Here is a 21,398-nt window from a genome sequence, read left to right as displayed (position 1 = left end):
CTCTTGAACTCTGTCAGGCTTGGTGCTACTTCGTGGGAGAGCCTGTTCCAGTGCCCAGCCACCCTCTGAGTGAGGAACCTTTTCCTGATCTCCAACCTAAACTTTCCCCGACACAGTTCAGGCTGTTCCCTCAAGTCCTGTCACTGGTCACCTAAGAGAATAGTTCGGTGCCTGCCCCCCTGCTTCCCCCTGTGAGGTTGTTGTAGACAAATCTTGGTTTAAAATATGAATTATGAACTTGGGACCATGTTGTATTTATAGTAAAATCTAACCACATTTTATTCAAAGAATAGTAAGGTAATTTGAAGGAAAATTTACAGCTAGTGCTGCTCTCATTTGTGCTGCACAGAAGACAGCCCCATATGCATTCTAGAACACAGCAGCTGGTTTACAGATGTGAAACACATGCAAACAGAATTAAGTGGAAAGTACACCAGTCACTCTGGAAAACAGACTCAAGCACTTCCCAGGCAACAGCATTATTAACTGCTGCTGCTGCACTTCCTGGGTGCCAGCAGTTACCCGTATGGAAAGCACCTCAAATTTGCTTATTTGCATTTAACTGTAGCTTTTTTTATTACTACTAATGCTTAGTAACATTTTGAAAGCCTCTTAGACAGGAGGATGACTCTGCTGGAACAAAAAAAAAAGACCTTTTCTTTATATACAAACTGACAAGATTGCAAAATCAATTAAAAACAGTTTTGAACATTTAATAAAAACTCATCCTAGAAATCCAACTTTTGGTCGTGAAGTCCCCAAATTCTCTTCTTCATCCAAAATCTTCTGAAGGGCTATGTGAAGTGACTTGCCTACTCTTTGTCCTGTCTGCAAAGCAAAGAAAGCAAAACAAACCTGAGACATGTTTATTTGCAAGAAGACAACTCTTACGGAACACTTCCTTTTGACAAATATTTTCCCTTTGATGATTCATATACACCAGCTGGTATCATAAAATATGCTTTTAATTTAGAAAAATAATGGTGGTGAAAGTTTCATTTTAACTTGATTAAGTTTTGGAAAAACATACACACAAAGCCAGTGCTCTCATTCATCAGAGAAGCATTCCACAATCATTAAAACCAGGTCTGCGCATCGCTGGATCACCCAGGAATACAAATTAAATTCACATCAGGCACAAGCACACATTCAAATTAGCCAGCACACAGAGCATGAAGCAATGTTCTAGCTGCCTGAGGACAAGAGACACCTGACCAGCAAAGCAGGCTACCAACAGAAGTTCAGCAAACTCTCCTGAATGTGTTCAGAATCAGCAGAGTGAATTTAGGCCAGCTGAACACCCTGTCCTGTGGCCAGAGAAACCCAAAATGCACACTGGCTGCACCACCAAGTCACTCTGTGGGCAGATCCTTCATATGATGTGTAATTCTGTCCTGTCCAAGGACCTTAAAGGAGTTAACAGAATGTTTTCTTTACAGAAATAAACTCCAGCAGTGAAAACCCAACAGGATTAGCTCCAGCACTGACCTCTACTTGTCCCACATGCCCAAGTATACTGTGCAAGCTACAGGGCAGGGAAACATTGGGCAGTGGTGAAATAAAGATCTTAAGGTAGTGGTGCTCATTGGAGCTTTCCCAGGGTCTCTCTAAGTGACCTGAAATACTGACTGCAAACAGAAATAAAAAGCCCACTGCCCCCTAGAGAGCCAAAGGCAGACTATATTAAAATGAGTTTATTGGCTCCTGATCTATGCAGCAAAGTCTAGGCCAGCCATACAGCTGACACAAAACTGTTTCACCTCCTGGTGACAATTACCGAAACCATGCACAAACCTGAAAATAAGCTACATTTTTAACTGAAGAGTCAGGTGTACCAAAGGAAATTGCAAAGAGCTTTGATGCATCAGGGTAGCTGTCAATCCTAGAGACCATGAGTCAGGCTACATAAATGGGGGGGGGCACAAGAGCAAGAACTCTCACAGCTCTGCACTGGGACAAAGATCACTGCAGCAGTCCTTTTATCCCTGATAAACTTTCTTCTCCTCAAATCTAGGACAACATCACTCACCCCAGGTTAAAGTGAGTGGGAACTGTGCAGAGCTTTGGTATTGACCCAACACTGTTGCCATCATATTCCTGCTTGCCTCTCTAGTGGACTGGATCATAAACTCAGCAAAAAAAAAAAAAAAAAAAAAAAAAAAAAAAAAAATAGCCTTATGCTTTTGGCAGCTTCCCAAAACCTTCCCATGAAACTCCCTTCTTTCCCATGAAACTCCCTTCCTAAGAGATATGTCCTAGAATGTCTGTTCTCTACCAGTGAGGAAAAACTGAACATCCTCTGACCTGCAGCCAAATCATTCAGGAATAGAGGTGTCAGACATAGGTTACTCAGCTCCTCCACTGGGCATTCCCGGGCCTTTTTGTTTTTCTTATATCCTAATAGGATATCCTAATCAGGATGTTGAGTTTAAGGCAGGACCAAACAGATAATCTCTGACCTTACAAAAACATCTTGGGTTTTTTGTGTGATCAGCTTTATCTCTCACTCCTGCAGAGGAATTAGAGATAACACCTCTCTACCCAGGTAAGGGGGATGAAAGGCATGTGTGAATGCAAATAAAAAGCCCACTGGTACCACTGGGATTAGCACTCTGGATTGACATCATGACACAGTCAAGTGCCATATACTCAGTAATTCCCTCTTGAGACCAACTGTTGTCAAACTTGGCTCCAACTTCAGCATTCCTGACAAGAGCCATGCAGAAATTAGCCACCCCATGTCTCTAGGTAACAGGGCCAGCTTGAACGATATAATTTTCATTCTGACTTTCAAGTTCAATATCCATTTCTGTCTCATGCTCAAGGCCAAACTCAGGCATGAGAATTTACACTGGAGAACAGATTTAAGAAGAGCCTGAAGAAGGGTTTAAAATTGATCTTATATGAATGTGGAAAATATCCAGATACTAATATTTTTATGAAGTAGGGACAGATTGTAAACTCAATAAGGAAGCAAAGAAAAACAACAGTAAAATGAGAACAGTACATTTATCATAAAGCAAATGAGTTGTGCTAGAACACCATGCACCACCAATTCCGAACACCATCTCTACTCTTACAGGGACTTTACCACATTAGAAGTTTTGCTCTTTCAGTCTTTAAAAGACACAATAAAGGGGAACATGTTCTTTAAAAATACTCTCAAAGTTTCTCAGCTTAAGCTTCACTGTCTTACAGCTGTGAAGTACTTGCCTGAAACAAATGTGAATACCATATATTTCAAGCATCTAGAAGTTTAGACAGTGTCTACTCACATTAGAATCTGTTTCAAAGGAACTGCCTGTGACCTTCACAAAGTCCCTTGTGCACCAAATCAAAGCACCAAGGTCTCTGCTCTGAAAGCCCTTACTGAAGCTTTCTGTACACCCAAGCTCCAGTTCATGCAGTATCAATCCAAGACAGGCAACTGCTCAACATTCCTTACCTCCATCATTTCAAAAATACTCTCAGGATCCAGGCTACCTTTCCCCACCTTCTTCATAGAAGTGATGGCACCTTTACTGGTCACTGAAATAAGCAGGCTTGCCAAAGAACAGGCTTCTTCCTGAAGGGTAGCATCCACCACGTGCCTATATCCAATCTGCAAGTTAGTGACAAAACAATGCATTAGTCTGCAGTTCTCAAAGCTCCCCCACTGAGAAATCAAACTGTGAATGGTGGCTTTGTTACTTATCTACAGCCTCACATCCTAAAATCATGTAGCCTTTGGAAAGAGAGACTGACTTAAAAGCACAGGATTTAAACAGCTTCTGACCCCAAATGATGGGTACATAAACAATAGAGGTGAGATAAACATGTCACTATTTCATCCTGTTTTCCTTTCTACCATCCATTCATCTGTATGAAACTCCATATTCATCTTTTCCTGCAACTCTAAGTATAGACTTTGGTCCTCTCTACCTGAAAATTACACATCCCAAGACTCAGGTGAGCCCTCATTTCAGCAATGGTCCCTCTACTATTTATGCAAATTGCTTAAAAGAAATGCCAACCAAACTCTCAGGTGCCTAAGCCAATCACTAACACTTGCAATGGAAAATGCAGCACCCATAAAATCAACTGTGTTAGCTGTGTGCTATATATGGAAGACAAAAACCTGACTGAATGGAAAGGGATGGTATTGCACCCATGAAAGTGGAGTTCTGTCCTCAGCAACAAATACTCAGCATGTAACTCCAGGCAGATCACACAATCTCCACTCCTGAATACCGTGACCTCTTGTTTTAACACATTGAGATATCTGCTGCTCTGTATCTTAAGCAAGGAGCAGATGAAAAATAATAAACAACTCCTCTGCATGCAAGAAGATGCATTTTAAGAATGCATCAATTAGAAACCTACAATTCAGAGATGCAAAAAACCATGTTATTCAGTAAAAGTTCTTAATCAGGAGGCCAAAGACAAACAAATATAGACATAGAGGACACTGCCTATTTCTGTAACTCTAATTTACAGAAAATTAGGGGAAAAAATAAATGGCAGGTGAAATTAACAGGAACTGCAGTCTCGAGGCAGAAATTTGTCAGGCTTACTTTGCTTAGTGTGATAATACAGGGCACCTCATCTACGTTGAGTCGAATACAATCATAAGGGTCATCAGACAGCTCAATCTCTTTGGTGCCTTCCTCATCCTCCAGAACACGCACTTTGGGTATTCTGTGGAAACAAAGTTGCAGAGTCATTGCCAGAACACACAACAAATACAGTTGTTATACAGTCACAAGTCCAGGAAGTCCCTGTTCTTCTAAATGAGGCAAAATGTTTAGCAGAACAGTACAGAATGTGATCAAAGGATTAACAACTCACTCCCTGAGACTACAAAGAAAACACTGTAAGTGGGAAGATATTTAGGATAAGATAATCCTATTTACATCATTCAAACAGTTAAAATTTGAGCTGTTCTTTACACTATTACATGGGGAGAAATTAGTTTTGAACTTACACAAATCAGTTCTGAACAATTCTTTGTATGCACCAGAATGTCACAGATGCACAGGAGACAAATTACCAAGACTGAATCCTTTTGTTCTGTGGTTCCCAAACTTGCAGACAACAGTAAAGTTGTCAGCATTACATCAATTGCATTGCTTGGCAAAGGTGTGACATGAGTAGCAAATACAAGTAGTAAAGCTGTTCAGGAAAGAATAGCACCAACTAAAGAGATTTGGGGTGAAGAGAAAAGGTGACATTAGTAAAATCCTTTCTCTAGCAAGATGAGACGATTGGTAAGATACTCTACTGTTCTAAGGACAGGTATACAAGCAATGTATAATGTATCAGGATGAAGAAGTGATGAAAACCCAGGCAGAAATCCAATAAATGCTTTCTTCTCAGTTGTGAATGATGAGCTCTCTCACAAATGAGCCAGACAGGCTCTTTATGGCTCTTTATCAGCCATACATACATTGTATTTGTGATAGCCATCTAATGGAAGTTGTACAGGATGATTTAAGGCAGTTTCCTTAGCATAGTGAATTAAGTAATTTAAAATAATTTAGTAGAAGATGGTATCTCAAGCTGCCAAGAGTGTCAGCATCTTATACACCCTCATTTATCCAGGTGCCTCCTAGGATGGAGTACTGACTGAGAGACTTGGCATTACTGGTCAGTAAAACACACACAGAACTCACCCACACTACTCTCTCTTTCACACATTTGCACTTGAAAACAAAGTATTTCAAGGTGTCCCAAGACAGCTAACTTCAGTAACCACAATCTGGTTTTATGTTAGTGCTGTTGCAGTAGCATTGTGTTTTATAACTAGAATCTGGAGGTTTCATTCTTCTATGCCCTCTGTAACAAATCTGTTCTTTTAAAAGAGGAGATATGGACTCATTTAATGAACATTTCCCCCACCAACACAAAGTGATTTTGATTGATCCTTGGAAGAGTATTTTATTTATCTGGGGCTAGTACATCAAAACAGCTAACCCTGCTCCAGTGACAACAAATTCCCTGCAAGCACACTGGCCTAAGCCAACTCGAAACTAAGACTTTGAGAAAGCAGAACAATTGTGATGTGCACTTTTTTCCAGAAATGAAACTCCAAATGTTTCAACTCATTAGAAATGCATCAAAGCCTATTTTCAAGTTTAAAATATTCCATTAGAAGTTGATGGAATAAAGTCACAAAGTGACTAACCTTCAAGCTACACAGGACAATGGACAACACTGGACAACAGCCTAGTCAGGGAAGAGGTGTCCGTGCCAGAGTAGTGTTTAAAAAACAAAGCAAGATTTTAAGAAAATCTGTGAGATTAAGCAATTTTTAACTCCAACATAAAATGGCTTTGAAACCAGAGCAGTGTTTGTCTGCAAGAAAAAGTTGCCAGAATTAATATCTGAAAAATGCCTGCAAGGAGCTTTTTTGGCCAAGAACAGATGAGAGAGGTGTAAATTAGAAATACTGCAAAGGCAAAAAGATCAGACACAAGCATCATGGTTGCATAAAAAGGGGGTATATGGACAGAAAAACTATGCAAAGTGAATGTAGCACAAAGCTTCTCCAGAACACTGTTGATTTCATCTCCTAGCTTGTGAATATTTATCTTAAGAAATAGCTGTACACAATTACTTTGCAACTTTTATTTTTCTATTTTGATTCCTGCAACTAATCAGGGCAGAGATCTGTACAGCGAGACTTAGTCCTGTAACAAACAGTGCTCTTTTCTTTGTGTGCAGATGCAGATTTCACAAATGTAGAACCAGTTCCACCCTTCCAAGCAGGCATTGGTTCTGCCTCTACCATGCTGTGCAGCAAAAACCTCGGTGTCTGCAAGGCTGTTGTGTTATAAACTTTGTTGGTTTTGTAACTTGCCTATTTTCTGCAGCCTCAGGTTACAAGCAGGCACATTCCATGGGACCAAGTTTAATGTCCTGACACAGTAGCTAGCTGTACATTTTGCAGTATCTATTTCCATCATTAATAAATCCATCCTCAAACATGTGGGAGACATGGGTAAGAAGAAAGCCTGGTATCTGCTATCTTGTGCACATGATCTTGATGGTAGTTTTTAGAACTCAATGAACAATACAAAACTGCAAGGAGTTTTGTTTTAAATATTCCCCCTAAACCAGTTCTATTGTCATTGTTCCATGCCTGAAGGGGAGAGAACAAGTCAGGTCAGGCATTCAAAAGATTTAAATCCCCTAAGTCTTGAGCAAAATTCCTTAAATTGTGATGTTGGATTTACTTAGCTCTAAAGCAAGATGGGTCCACAGATATTACAAAAATGCTTAGAGCAAGATTTTAAATTGAAGCTGAAGTTTTCAAATGCCTATCTGAATATCTAAAATTTTGTAGCTACAAAGAAACAACAGCACCTTGAGCTCCCTGCTCTTTGTTCCAATGCTGTAGTCAAGGCTGGCAAAGATCTGAAAACACTTAGAACAAAAACTTGGTTGTAAGCAAAGTAGGAAAAGCCAGTAAGAGTCAAATGTAGAACACAGTTCAGAACACTTAATCTGAAGCAATCTTCAAACTGACATCTTTTCTTGTTTGGAGAATAATACTTTATAGAGAACAGGCAGCTATCTTCAATCCAAAGAAAACCCAGTAGCTACAAAGGGAAAGGGGGAGAAAAAAGTGAATGAGGACAACAAGTTTTCACTTTGAATTTCACCTCTTGACTTTCTGAGCTTGTATGAGATGAGCTATACTAGCATTCCCTGCTCAAATCAACAAGATAGGTTTCCAAAGGTAAAAAATCAATAGGCAGTGTCTTACTGTATCACATTTTGAAATGATACTCAACTTCAACAAGACTCGTGATGTTTGCCCTCAGCTTAAAGATTATATAAAGGACACAGTTGTCAGAGGAATAAAAATAAGTAAGAAACATTAAAATAATTACACCTTCCATCATGTTGTCCACATTCTTTTATTCATCTATTTAATTCACCACTTTTTATATGATCATCTCTCTTTTTTCTTGGTTAAAGTAACGAAAAAGGTCTAGTTATCTTATATATAAAGTATGAGCTGTGGATCTGCAAAACAACTCACATGGTAGTAACTGTTTTAACTGTATGGCTTTTGCATCCTGGCAACTCACACACAGAAATACAGGCATTTCTTCTTTTTACTGTACTGCCAACTCCTTTGCGAGCCACTACATTTCTAAAAACATTTCTTAATGTCATAAAAACAATCTACTGTTAAAAGTTACTGCTGAGAATTTGATTAACATGAGAAATTTCTCAGCAACACATAGAATTTCTAGTCTCAGATGGATAAGTCTCCCCTTATCCTTTTTGAAGTGTTTATAACCTGATATACTCCCTGTCTTCAAAAGCTTATTTTCCTCTTCTTTTTGCATGTACTTTTCCAGATCTAGTACTGTGCCTTGATTCCCCGATAAACAAGCCAGAACTACACTAGTGACTAGCAGATCTCTAATTAATGCTGAAGAACAATTTGAGAGCCACTTTTAAAACATTTATGCTTCTAGGAGTCAAGGTTGCAAACCTCTACCAGCTATTTTTACCATGTAAGTTTTCTAGCAAAGCTATTCACTAGGTTGTTTTTCTCAAGGGTGCTATAAAACTCTGTATTCCCTTTCACCTACAGATAAAGAAAATAAAAACAACAGAAAAAATAGTAGTGAGTCCTATTAAAAACACACAGAGAAGACGTGCATCATTCATTCTACTAGATTGTATTTTCCCATTCTTTGAATTATAATGCATGGAGCAAAGTTCTTTTAAAGACACATCCTTTTCCCCTCCCCACAATCTCTCACTACCACATTTTTCCTCTTGATTTTAAAAAGAACTCTAGGCTGACAGATAATGAGAACAAAATCAAAAGTGGAAAACCAGAGCTAATTACAAATCAGCAGTCACGCTGACAGAGGGCTTCTTATTCAAGAGCATCACACATCAGTAAATACTTCTTATTTCAAACCCACAAGGCATCAACACCAAGGACTCCAAATACTTGCAACAAAACCACCTGGTCAACACTACTTTTGTGGATCTGGCTACAACAAAAGTTATACTGTGAACATGACTGTGCATAACATGCAATATGACACTTGATCATCAGAAACTGAATTAAAATAACATTAGTTCATGGTACTTGCATGCAAATGAGTGCTTTGTATCTGAATGCAAGTATCTGTCTTGGGAACTTATTTAAATAATTAAGCATTAAAAATGTTTTGCTCACAGAGAATGTTTCTCCTCCACTTCCCATGCCACTTCTACCCACATGAAATAAGATCTGTGCTTTACCTTGTGTTAAAGAGAGCTGCCTTCACTGCAATAGAGATTGCATCAAAGATGTTCCCACCACATTCCAATAACTGGGGAAGAAAAGAACAATCTCTTTAAAAGAAAATCAGGCTAGTGTCTTTAAATGAAGCCTTTATTTTATTTAAACCTACTTGAAAAGGAAGAAAATTAATTACCAGAACAGGTTTTTAAAAAACAAAGTTGTCTTTAAAGCCTAGCTATGAAAAGAAACAGATAGGAAATAAAGATTTCAGCTAACTGTATTATACATGCAAAATAGAAGAGTTAATGCACTTCATAATAAAATTAATGATAAAATGTAATAATAGAAGCCGAAATGAAACCAGCACTGTTCTTAATCTTCTTGTGCTAAGGTTCTGATGTAGACTATGGCCAGAATACCCTTATAAAGTCATCATATTAATTCTTTAGTGTTAAATTAAGCCAATCAATTTTCTATATTTCATTTCAAAGAGGAGCCTTTTTAAAAAATATCAGATGGACAAAACCAACTGGGAGAATTGCTTTCACAGAAGAAACACACACTGTCACCAAGAACATGGTATGGAAAGCAAGTAATACAAGGTGTAGTTATGAAGGCACATCATGATTTATTCTCTTTATGGGAAAGAGTCATTGCCAGGTTTATCTCACAGCTGAAAGTGATCCAAGGAGAGCCTGATGTCAAAGTCTTGCAAATGAGAGTTATGAACAAGTGAGGTGTTTGGAGGGAGCCTAGCTCAGCTTCTTCCCGTGAAGACTGGGAGAACAGCAGTCAAAGGGAAAAGCAGCACTGCATACAAGGTAAAAAGGGAGGGCTCCCCAAACCACTAATACCTTCTGCAGGCTGCCAGACAAGTCAGAGATGTATCTGTCCATAGCCTACTGTCACTTCTCTGACAAGCTCAGCTCCCTGCTGCCAGTACTATTTCCTGAGGACACACACACATACAGAGCAGGCATTCGGATCTACTCCAGCAAGAACATATGGATGCTTCTCTGTGACATCAATCTACGCTGTATGATGAGAGCAAAACATGTTTTGCAATCCTGATTACATTGATTGTTCTTCAAAATTTATTTAAAGATGAGATAAACTCCTGCACAGGCAGTAAATCATAAACGAGATATTCTGTAAAGACAGTTACTTTTTATGAAGACAGACTGAACAGTGTAAAAAGAATGACAAAAAGTTGGGATAGAAAGCTAAATACAACGGTGATCAGATTATTTCTTTGCAAGCAGCTGCTGGATACAGAGAGGTTAACTTGCCCCTTTCAGTCATTATTGGATTTTACTCGATAACACAATAAGCCCCACAATATCTGTGTTATTAAAACACAATAATGGGATGTGCCTGCACTGTTGCTAGGCTGGTGTTCAGGCTGCTGTTCTAAAGCCTTATCTGTACTACAGTGGCTCCTAGAGGCAAGGAACGCTGCCTGCACAAAGCACGGTGCAACAATTCCTCCACAGAGAAATGAACACTTTTCTCAGCTCAAGCACCTTGTACTGACATCCCCCCCGTTTATTTAATTATTTTTAGGACTAAGAAAGTCTCCACAGCTGTGAGTTATGGGAGAGGGGTCTTTTCTGCTTTTAATTTACTGATATGGAAGTGAAAAAGTTATGGGAAAGAAAAGATAACACATTATTGATCCAACCTTATTCAGAGAAGCTTTTCCTCCAAAAGTAGATTCCTAACTTTTTTTTAATCAGACTGGGGGCAGGGGAGGGGGAAATAGAAAAGATGAGGAAATCCTGGAAGGTGCTCAATAGTGAACTGCAAAAATTTCAAGAGAAACTAATGCACCCTGTCCTCCTGACACACAATCTACTGTGACTGGATAGGGAATGATAAGAGATTGTACACTTTGATTCTCCTTGCTTAGCCCAGCAGGCTGCTGGGGCAAATTATGGGGAGAAGGATATACATATATATCAAAACCCACTCAAAAATGCCTAAAAGCTTCTTATTTATGACATCAATGGCTTGCTTAGAATAGGAAGAAATTGAGGGAAACACAAGAGAAGGTGAGAACAGGCCTTTGATGTACTCCATGTTGATAAGCTATTATTTAGAAGTGGAATGCCTTCCATTATTAAAAAACAAAGCATATATTCTGAAAGGTCAAGGTATATATTCTCCACCTTGGACACATGTATCTCAATTTGTCCATGTGCCTGCATCTTTGTGGTGTGCATGGCTGAAGTTATTTTTTTCCATTCTGACTGTACAGAATTAAAGCATTTCTCAAGTACACTGACCATCAGAAAATATTTGAGAGATGTTTTTAATTGATAAAGCTTTTGCATGACTGCAAAACACACTAGTTTCTCTTTTGAGGCTGCATGTGTCAAATTTTGTTTACACACAGGAGCTGAATACAGGTGTTTCAATCAAACTGCACATTGCTAAATTGCATAGGAATGGGGTATTTCCAGGCTCATAACATTCTTTCTGATCTTTGTCTTTTGGAATGAGAGACTTCCAGACAAGTCCTTCCTGACTGCAAGGGTGTGCAAAATACCAGTACTTTCAGCTTTACGATAGATTTGAGGTTTATTTTCTCTCCAATCTAACTGTGCAACGCAAACATCAATGTAAAGGATTTCCAGGAATTCTGAAGGAAAATATCACCCAAAGGACTCTCTATGAGTGTTGTTTTTATATTCAGAATCTGTCTCCCTCAAATGACAAATAATATGAGTTGCTCCTTTTATTAGTCCAAGTGTCATCCTTAAACCACACTCTATAAAAAGTAGAATTCTATAGGAATGATTCAGCAACAGCAGCTTCAGGAAAATCTGTAGGTGTCAAGCACCTACACTGTCACATGTAATATGATCACACACTATCACATGTCTACTGTTTAGAAAAGGAAATATTACAAGTATGTCCAAAAAGTGAAAATACAGAGGAAAAAAAAAGGTGGGGGTAGAACAGAGTAAGAGAGAAACGTTAACACAATCTTGTTCTAACTGTACCAACAGCTCTTCAATGGCTCACACACAAAATCCCTGCAGAATAAATATAACATCAAAAAGACTCATCAAGTTTAGAGTCGTAATTATGAACCTGCAACAGATTTTTTATTGGCACTGTAAGAAGAGGTAAATGTAAAATTCCTCACATAACATAGTGATGCCTTGATGCCCTGATGTTCCTAATTCTGATACAATCAGTAGCATGAAAACACAGAGGCTGTTTTTCTCTGTAACTGTGGACAATCAACAAATCTGTCCAGAAAGAATCAGATATTGACCAGCTATATCTCAAAAAAAAGCTATACAGAACAGTGTATATATATATACACATATATATATACACATATATATATATACACACATATATATATACACATATATACACACACGCACACAGAGGCAGGGAAGCAGACTGCTTTATGGAAGTCTTTGTTTATGCAGTGCCTATGCAATATTTAGCAGCATGTTGCTTAAATAAGCACTGCATTTAATATTCTGTACCTCTGCTTGCAATTACATAGTAACTAAAGGCCCCAGTGTGATTTCTCAGAACTAACACTTCATTCTCCATTAAACCTTGCCAAACTGCAATAAGCCAGTGACTTGGGCTGTTAAAGCACTCAGCAGAGGTACATATTCCATCATTTTGTAGCTGGACTGTTGTACCATATCTACTCTAATTAGGCTAATGCTACTGCATTTTAAATACCTAGTGAACTAATTTTCACATTTATTTAGGTCTTAGTCTAAATGTTCCTGCATTGTTCATCAAACCCCTGTATTTAATTTTCTGCCTGTACAGCTTAACATTTTGCACATTATTTCACAGACCCTAATGGATTCCTGTAATATCCCTTAACATATTTTCGCTTCCAAATTTGATAAACAGAAACTCAACTTTGGACCAATAAGAATTGGAAATAATGTTCAGGAGAGTCTGACTTGCAGACTTCTGTTGAAATTCCCATGACAGAGTGTTTTAAATGCAGCAGATTTGGAAACTGAGCTGCTGCATTCATCAGATTTGTACACATAAAATTCAGTGTCCATTATTGTCATGGGAACAAATACTCAGTTTATCCTCTATGTTTAATACACATATACAAGCTTCATCAAAAAGCACCTCAGTTAACCTAGCTGTTGCCAAAAACGTTTCTGTTTTACTTTAGTGAATTAGTTGTGATAAGAGTACAAACAACCAGAGAGATGGACAGTTCTGTTAGGGCTAACATACACCCATGATAATTTACATTCACTTGAACAATATATTTGCTGTTACATCCAGCTTGGAAAAAAAGTTTACCCTTCTTTAGTGGCAATTTCCTTGTCAGTATAAGATCACTGATTTTTATCTGAGACACATTCAGGGTATTCAATGTCTTATTAGTTCTGCAGTAGAACACCAGCATCAAGAGCAGAAAAGGAGCAAGCTGAAATTAGTGATTAACTATTATAAGTAGATAGATAAATGCCATCCACGCTGTGATACATTATATCACATAATGAGAAGCTTTTTTTTAAACAAAGAAATACAGAAGGTTATGCTAAGTCAGTTTTTGCCTTAAAAACATTTTGCTGAATCTTAGTTTTCATTTCTGTACTTACCAATACATCCACATAGAGAACCCAGCAGTGCTCTTTGGGATTAATACAAAGGGATTTCAAGTCTACACTGTTCTCACAGCTGAATACTCTGTATAGTGTATTTGCTATATCTGTGCCAAGCTCTTCTCCTCCCCGGCCTTCCAACTCAGGAGAATTTGAAGAACTAGATAAAGAAAGAAAAGAATACTTTCACTTGTGAAGCAGCAAGTACCCAACGCATATTTCTTAAATATAAAGCATTAAAAGTATCTAAGGATTTATTTGTACAAGAATAAGCATCCTATCTGAAAAGGAATTATTTCCATTTTGCATAAGAGAAGGTTTTGATGCAGATAATATACCGACATTTTGTTACAAATACTAACTAAATTCCACTACTATCTTCAGTTCCCCAGTTATAATTAAAGTAAAATTTGGTGGATTCTCTCAGAGATTATTTCTTAAGCACTGCCACCTTCTATCACTTCTACTCTTAAAAAAAAAAAAAAGGACATCTGTATTAAGTTCACAACAGCTACCAAGACAGCCTAGTGAGAGTTGAATGTTCAATTATTAAGAGACTGGCTAAGAGGAGACAGATATGATGACATGACAAGTAGAATACTAATTTCTTCTAAGTAACATGACTGCCTGACCTTAATTGGCAATTTCTTTACTGAGTGTACTGTCTGCTATCAAGCCCCTTAAAGAAAACATGTCATTACTCTCTCAGGCTTATGGAGAACAGCAACTAAACATCTTCTCCTGAAGGGATCTGACAAAGCGATCTGGTCTTCACTTCCCTGATTCCAACATAACAAACTATTTATGAGCAGTCATGCAACAAAGTCCTTGGGTGCTGGGGTCTGGTACACAGCTAAAAACTTCTAACAATAAAAGAAAACAAGCCTACAAAAAAAAAACAAAAAACCAAACAAACAAAAAAAAAAAACCAAACCCAAAAAACCTAAAAACAAAACAAAACAAACAAAAAACCAAAACAAAAAAACCCAAAAAAACCAAACCAAACCAAAACCTAAAAAAACCCCCAAAACAAGCAAAAGCCAAACCAAACTAACCAAACAAAACCCACCCCAAACCTAACAAAAAATGCCTTGCCTCCAAAGAAAAATCAAATAGAGCATAAATGTCCAGAGATGCATATACAGCAAAACAATGAGCAAAGATTCCAAACCCAGCCTCTGGTTTATAGAGAGGGCAAGAATATTCTCAAGCAGTGGACCTGTAGCAGGACTTCATATCTTGTTTTAAAATAAACCAGTCAGACCTCCACCAAATTAATTTCTCATTAGAGAACATATCAAAGTTAGTGGTTACACAGAAGTAGTTTTGGTCTGCTCAAAATCAGTAATGGCCACGCTCCATATTCTCCTGGTGGGGCACTGCACTGCTACAGGGCATGTCACAGGGCAAATTTCTCATGACATGTATGTTTTGTGTCTATATGATGATACAAAATACCAGGAATACAAAAATCCAGCAGAAAACAAAGTCTTGGAATATAATCCCTTCACTTAAAAAAAAAACAAACCCAAAAAACTAAAGATTCACGTTATCAAGGAGTGACTTAAACCACCAAGTGAGCTGTGCCAATAATACTGCAACACCTATAAGCTTACATATAATTATCTACTATTATTCTTACCTCACAGTAACTCTCCCAACTTCTTGTTTTGCAGAGTTGATGAAAACTCTGCAAGACAGAGTTTTCTTTGTCAGGAAGAACTACTGGATTTTACAGATGTTATTTGTTGCTACTAGAAAGAGATAGCACTATACATGCTTAAAAATAGAAAGAAACATTACTGCAAATTAAGCACTGATCTATACTTCCAAACTATATTTGCCACACGAAAAGCATTGGAATTTTGACACACAATATTATTCAGGGTTATTAGGCACCAATTTTATGAGATAGGATCTGATTTAAGTATAACTCGGTGCTGAGTCAGGTCTTCAGGTTGTATTAAACAAGCACTTATCCACTGAAGCAGCTTTTATGCAAGTTAACAAGATCATTCTGTTTAAGCCATAGTTATGAAAGCATTATGATCCCTATGGCAAGTTGCAAGAATTTATGCAAATTTCAATCTATGCCTCATTATTATTTCTAAACACAAAGTTTTATCAAATGTTGTATTTTTTGATTAAGATTGGATACTTTCTTTGACAGTGAGTAGAAAGAACCTAAGACTCAACTGGAATATCACTGTACATTTCACTGCATCTTATTTCCATTATCATTTTAACACTTCATTTCCTTGCAATCAAAATGAAATAAAGAAGGAAGGCTAGCAGGATATGATTGTAACTATTTGGTAAATACTGCCACCTAATGCCTACAGACTATTGCAGTAACTTATACTGGCCAAAATTTGGAAAGAGGATGTCTTAACAGACATGATGACAAAATGACAAATGATGATAACAAAATGACAAAAACTTTGCTTATGGTGAACAGAAAGAATTTAGTAGTGGTACAGAATTTCTATGCCAAAGCAGCATGTAACTTTCAAGACTATGAAAATAATTTCAGTGTCACATTGCCTAACTATCAGAGATTCCTCTTAAAGCATAACAATGATTCTACCACACATCTCTACTGAATTTCAAAACTCCTCCTGTTGCCAGTCAAAATCTTTCTGTTGCAACAGTTATATATTTCTCACTTACTGCTCAGGCCATTAATATACTGTAATCTACAGATGGTCAGATCTGGACAAATACATTCCTTGCTTCCCTAATTCCACAAACAAAATCTGATGCATTCAAGGAATTCAGATGTCTGCTTTTCTTGTTGTTTCTATTTCTTACAGTTTGAAAGTGATAAATCAGATCAGCCAGAAAACTCAAATGTGATACAAGCAGACATAGCAGTCTTTCAGCATCAAGGGCCAGGATGAATGTCTTCTCCAGTGATGAAAGACAGTAAGAATACCACACATATTAGGACATAGACTTATTTTATGATAATTAATTTCTAGGATCACAAACCAGTGCCCCAAAAATCATCCCCTCCAGAGATTCTCATTAAAGTCTGTCTCAAAATGGGAGTAAGTGTGCTCCTCAGATTTCAGGTAAAGGACTCAGAGCAGAATAAAGAGAAACAGAAGTTTGGAGCAGAGAATTATACACATGATCCAGCAAATGATTATTTTCATCAGTAACAGAAAGTTTCGGGAAATGAGCATTTTAAGATAGTAATCACTGCAGTCTGAGTTTTTATTATTAACTTCAAAAATATAAAAGCCAAATAGAACACACAGGAACTTCACCAGAAGATTCAGGGTATGGAATTCTGCTCAGTTACTACCACCCAGTGGCAGTCTGGCAAGGCATCAGGGTACTGACAGCAGCTCATTCCCCTTGACAGAGGGAAGCTGCCTCCACTTCACCTTTTGTCTTTTGCATCTATCTGGAAGCTAAAGAACACCTTTCCCCGTGCCATAAGAATGTGACAAGTGACTACAATCCTCTAAGGTTCAGGCCCTTGGATCCTGTTGTCACAGAAATTAAAGATTACTTATTTCCTGAACTGACTAAATCCGACTCCCAAAGATTGATCCACATCTCCCTCCCATCCCATGAAGCAGAGATTAACAGAAAATACAACTGAACATTAATCTAATGAGTTGAAGTTTTTCTAATATCTATTTCCATACACAAGTATCACAGAATTGCCATATGTTCACAGACCACTTTTTTTTAGGAAAGAAATGTCCCTGCTGTCAGTGGACTTTTTTCATATAGAGACAACCAGAAAAAAACCACAAAACAATAAACATGTAGCATTTAAGACACTTCATACATAAGTTCTAACAGCAGGATCACATTCAAGATCATCTTCCCATCTGGTATTTTTTGAACAGCAATTGTAAACAAACTATCAATTCACAGGTGAGTGCTTTCCTTTAAAACATAACTTTCCACACCAATGTTAAGGCAGATACAGACAATTAGGTCAGAAAGATTATCAGATATACACTTAGTAGCTCTCATACCGTAGCTTTGACAATGGTATATTGCTTAATGTCAGAGTAGAAACATGTTTTTGTTTTTAATAAAAATGAAAAGAGATGTCACACGCAAAGCAGCCAACTTGACAATGCCAAGGCTTTTATGAGAAGTCCCCAAAGCAATTTAAATCATAAAGAACAGTTCTGGGTAAGTCTGCAAGACATGGATACTGTAGTCTCAGGCTCCAGACAATTTAGACTAACACTGAGATGTCACTGTGCTATCTCAGAGCAAACCTGAAAACAAGTTCTCAGTTTGCTTCTAGCTTCTTCCATAATTCAAACACTGTCAAGACTGTAAGGATAAACAACAGTCCATTTGTAGCAAATGCAAGAAATCTGATTAAAAACAAACACCCTTTTAATTAATGAAACATGGATTCACTCATAAATATGTAACTAAAATTTCTAATTAGTTTTTGCATCTGAAATTTACACTGGGGGTTTTTCTTTTTTTTTTTTTTAAGTTTTGTACTAAACACACTTCAAACTTTTTCCATTGCTTTCACAATCAAAGTAAGCAAACCTTTAAGTAAAGTTAAAGTACAGTCTGTAATGGTCAATTCTTCTCTTCCAACTTACTTTTTTTGAAAGAGATTTTCTCTATTTTATCATGGTAAAAACAACAGCTAGACGTTTTAGTCATGAAGTCTGGTTCCAAGTGTGTGTACTTGAACCATTACCCTTTTCCAGCTGCAGTGATGCTATGCAATTTGGGATTGTTTTATTTAATCTTTTTTCATTCTTTAACTCCTGCTGATTTGCTTCTTTTGGATTTGCAAGACCAGCAGAAAATTTCTCTACATTCACTGCTAGTGAAACAGTAAAATAACTTGTTTCTATTACTCAAACCCCTAGAGGAGGTTAGTGGAATGAAGGCATAAACTTCTGAAGAATGGCAAGACCTGATTAGTCATTTATTCTAAATATTAGATCTATTTCATTCTTTTCTAGTATACTAACCAGTCAACAAAAAATTCCAGGTAACCTTCATCTGGTTTCTCCAACTTCGGTGTTCCCATTTCAGCTTTTATGCCTACCAAGATATCAGTTTCTCCCTATTAAAACAAAAACACATCACATAACTGGAATTATAATTACAGAAGTATTTGTTTAATTTAAATGTCTGTGATAAGCTGACATTTCTACATTTCAGTTATCAGATCGTTCTATCAGAGTGAGCTTAAAATAACATTTATTGAAAAAAACAAAAGGCTTTAGAAGGACAATATTAAGTGTAAGAAGATTCTTCAGACAATTATCATACATGTTACCTATCTCTAGGTTAAAAAGACTCTTAATATCCAAGACTACTTCTGTCATTTTGGCTCTGTAAACAGCTCTTTCTGCAGAACCTTCATGTTCAGTACATTTACCTTCTTCTTCTTCTTCTTCAGTCAAAACGTCAGAAATCATTTTGCTTCATTTTAAAGGAATAGAAATTTTTGCCCCTCCCAGAAACTAGGCACAACAGTGACTTCAGTTTTCAAGATTAAATATTAGATTAGTTCAGACTGAAGGCTGTCCAGGCACTTTATAGTAAATCCAGCTCAAGCCAGCCTGAACTAATGATACATCCTGCCATTATTTCCATATCCCATAGTTTCAGTTACTGCTATACCCATATATGTTATTGCACACACAAACCTATCTACAAATAGCATCAGATTAACTAGTCACATGAACAAACAATTTCATCAGCAAGGTACCCAATCCCTAAGAAATTTACCTACCAGCTTTACTCTTGCAGATCCACTTGTGTTTGATACAACATCTGTTTCTACTTCTGCACATCTGTAGTCTTCACAGCCTCGACCATCTACACGAAGGTCTTCCTAAGTATGACAACCAACATATTGCTAAGGGAATCAGTAATGAAAAGTAAAAACAAAACAAAACAAACAAACAAAAAAACCCCACCACAAACCAAAAACTGTGACTTTAAACTTTCCTTCTCCTATACCAAAGGCAGCAGTAAAAAAGGATCTAAAAGCAACAGCTTGTAGTTTCACCATGGAATACAAAAGAACCAACTATACTTCTTCATTTATATCTCATTTAGGTAGAGCTTGCAACAAGCAATTTGCAGGCAGACATGAATTGCACCAAGCCTCTCTAATTCCCAAAAGAAAGCTTCAGATTTCAAAACTGTAAAGATCTTGGCTTTAAATGGTACTTTACCTAATGCAACCCAGCTCCATCCTGGCATAGACAAGTTCTGTACTTTTACATCAGTAATGAGCACCCCAGCAGACAAAAATAATACACCAGCCTCCCAAATGCTTTCATCTATTTGTATTCCACAAATGGGCATTATACATCCTCTGATAGCTCGTTCCCATAAAACCAGGTTATTTTTCAGGAAATTTCAGTAAGAATACAGCTCTTTTACCTTTGGGGCTTCTCCTCAAGCCCCCTTCACTCTTCCTCCTTTGTCCACGCATGTTCCTTTGCTAAATTACAGGCTAAAACTCTATCCAATGGCAATAACTTGAGAAAGAGCCAGGGAAGAGCAAGGAAAGAGGAGCAAATGGGGACAGAAGGATATTGATCTCTCAGAGATCATCCAAAGGAGGGCAATGAAGATGGTGAAGGGCCTTGAGGGGAAGTCGTTTGAAGAGATGCTGAGGTCGCTTGGTCTGTACGGCCTGGAGGAGACTGAGGGGAGAGGAGACACCTCGCTACCTCACTGCACTCTCCAACTTCCTCATGAGAGGAAGAGGAGGGGCAGGCACTGATCTCTGTGGTGACCAGTGACAAGGCCTGAAGTTGAGTCAGGGGACGCATAGACTGGACATCGGGAAAAGGTTTTTGACCCAGAGGATGGCTGGGCACTGGAAAATGCTCTCCAGGGAAGTGGTCACAACACCAAGCTCGACAGAGCCCAAGAAGCATTTGGACAATGCTCTCAAGCACGTGGTGCGGCTCTTGGGGTGCTCTGTGCATGGCCAGGAGTGGGTGAACCTTGTGGCTTCCTTCCAACTCAGCATATGATGTGATTCTGTGAAAACAAATCCACGTCCCGCTCTCAGCCTGCTTCCCGTCCCGATGCTCGGTGTGCTGTGATAACTCCAGAGGTTCGCCACCAGACACAACGGGGCAGGGCTCCCCTCCCTCTCTCCTCCCCAGCCTAGCTCGCTCCCTGCCGCCCGGCGCCCGCCCCGGTACCTGCACGCCGTGCACGATGTAGAGCTTCTCCGCCTCGCTCAGCATCACGGACGCCATTCCCGCCGCCTCCCGCCCGCACCTGCGCAGTGCCCGCTTCCTCCCTGCCTTCCTGCCCGCCCGCCGGGGGGAAGCTGCCGGCTCTCCAGAGCTGGCGTTCCCCCCGCCCCGCCGGCACCGCCACCTCACAGCGAGGCCTCCCCTTGCCTGGTGGCCAAGCGCGGGGTGCACCCGGGAAGCCACAGAAGCCTTTCACGTACCGCTCTGGACGCGGTACCCACTGGGCACCCCGCATCCCGGAAAACGTCCCGTCCAAGAAGCTGACCCTCGCGGTAAAAACAAAGCTGCCGCTTTCTGCCAAAAGCTCCT

The 21,398-nt window shown here is 38.6% G+C and overlaps 1 protein-coding gene across 1 annotated transcript; it reads right to left on the bottom strand.

Moving 5' to 3' along the window:
- Positions 1 to 249: 249 nt before the first annotated feature.
- Positions 250 to 21,105, bottom strand: EXOSC7 (exosome component 7). Its single transcript, XM_036379009.2, has 8 exons — positions 21,033 to 21,105; positions 19,598 to 19,699; positions 18,828 to 18,922; positions 13,849 to 14,011; positions 9,256 to 9,326; positions 4,554 to 4,677; positions 3,446 to 3,601; positions 250 to 828 (listed from the first exon to the last, which is right to left on the bottom strand). The coding sequence occupies exons 1-8, from the start codon at positions 21,087 to 21,089 to the stop codon at positions 724 to 726; spliced, it is 873 nt and encodes a 290-aa protein (XP_036234902.1). The 5' UTR covers positions 21,090 to 21,105; the 3' UTR covers positions 250 to 723.
- Positions 21,106 to 21,398: the final 293 nt, after the last annotated feature.

This window comes from Molothrus ater, chromosome 1 (assembly GCF_012460135.2).
Source record: "Molothrus ater isolate BHLD 08-10-18 breed brown headed cowbird chromosome 1, BPBGC_Mater_1.1, whole genome shotgun sequence".
Taxonomy (NCBI): domain Eukaryota; kingdom Metazoa; phylum Chordata; class Aves; order Passeriformes; family Icteridae; genus Molothrus; species Molothrus ater.
The sequence above is the reverse complement of the archived record's forward strand: the minus strand, read 5'-3'. Positions and strand labels throughout refer to the sequence as shown.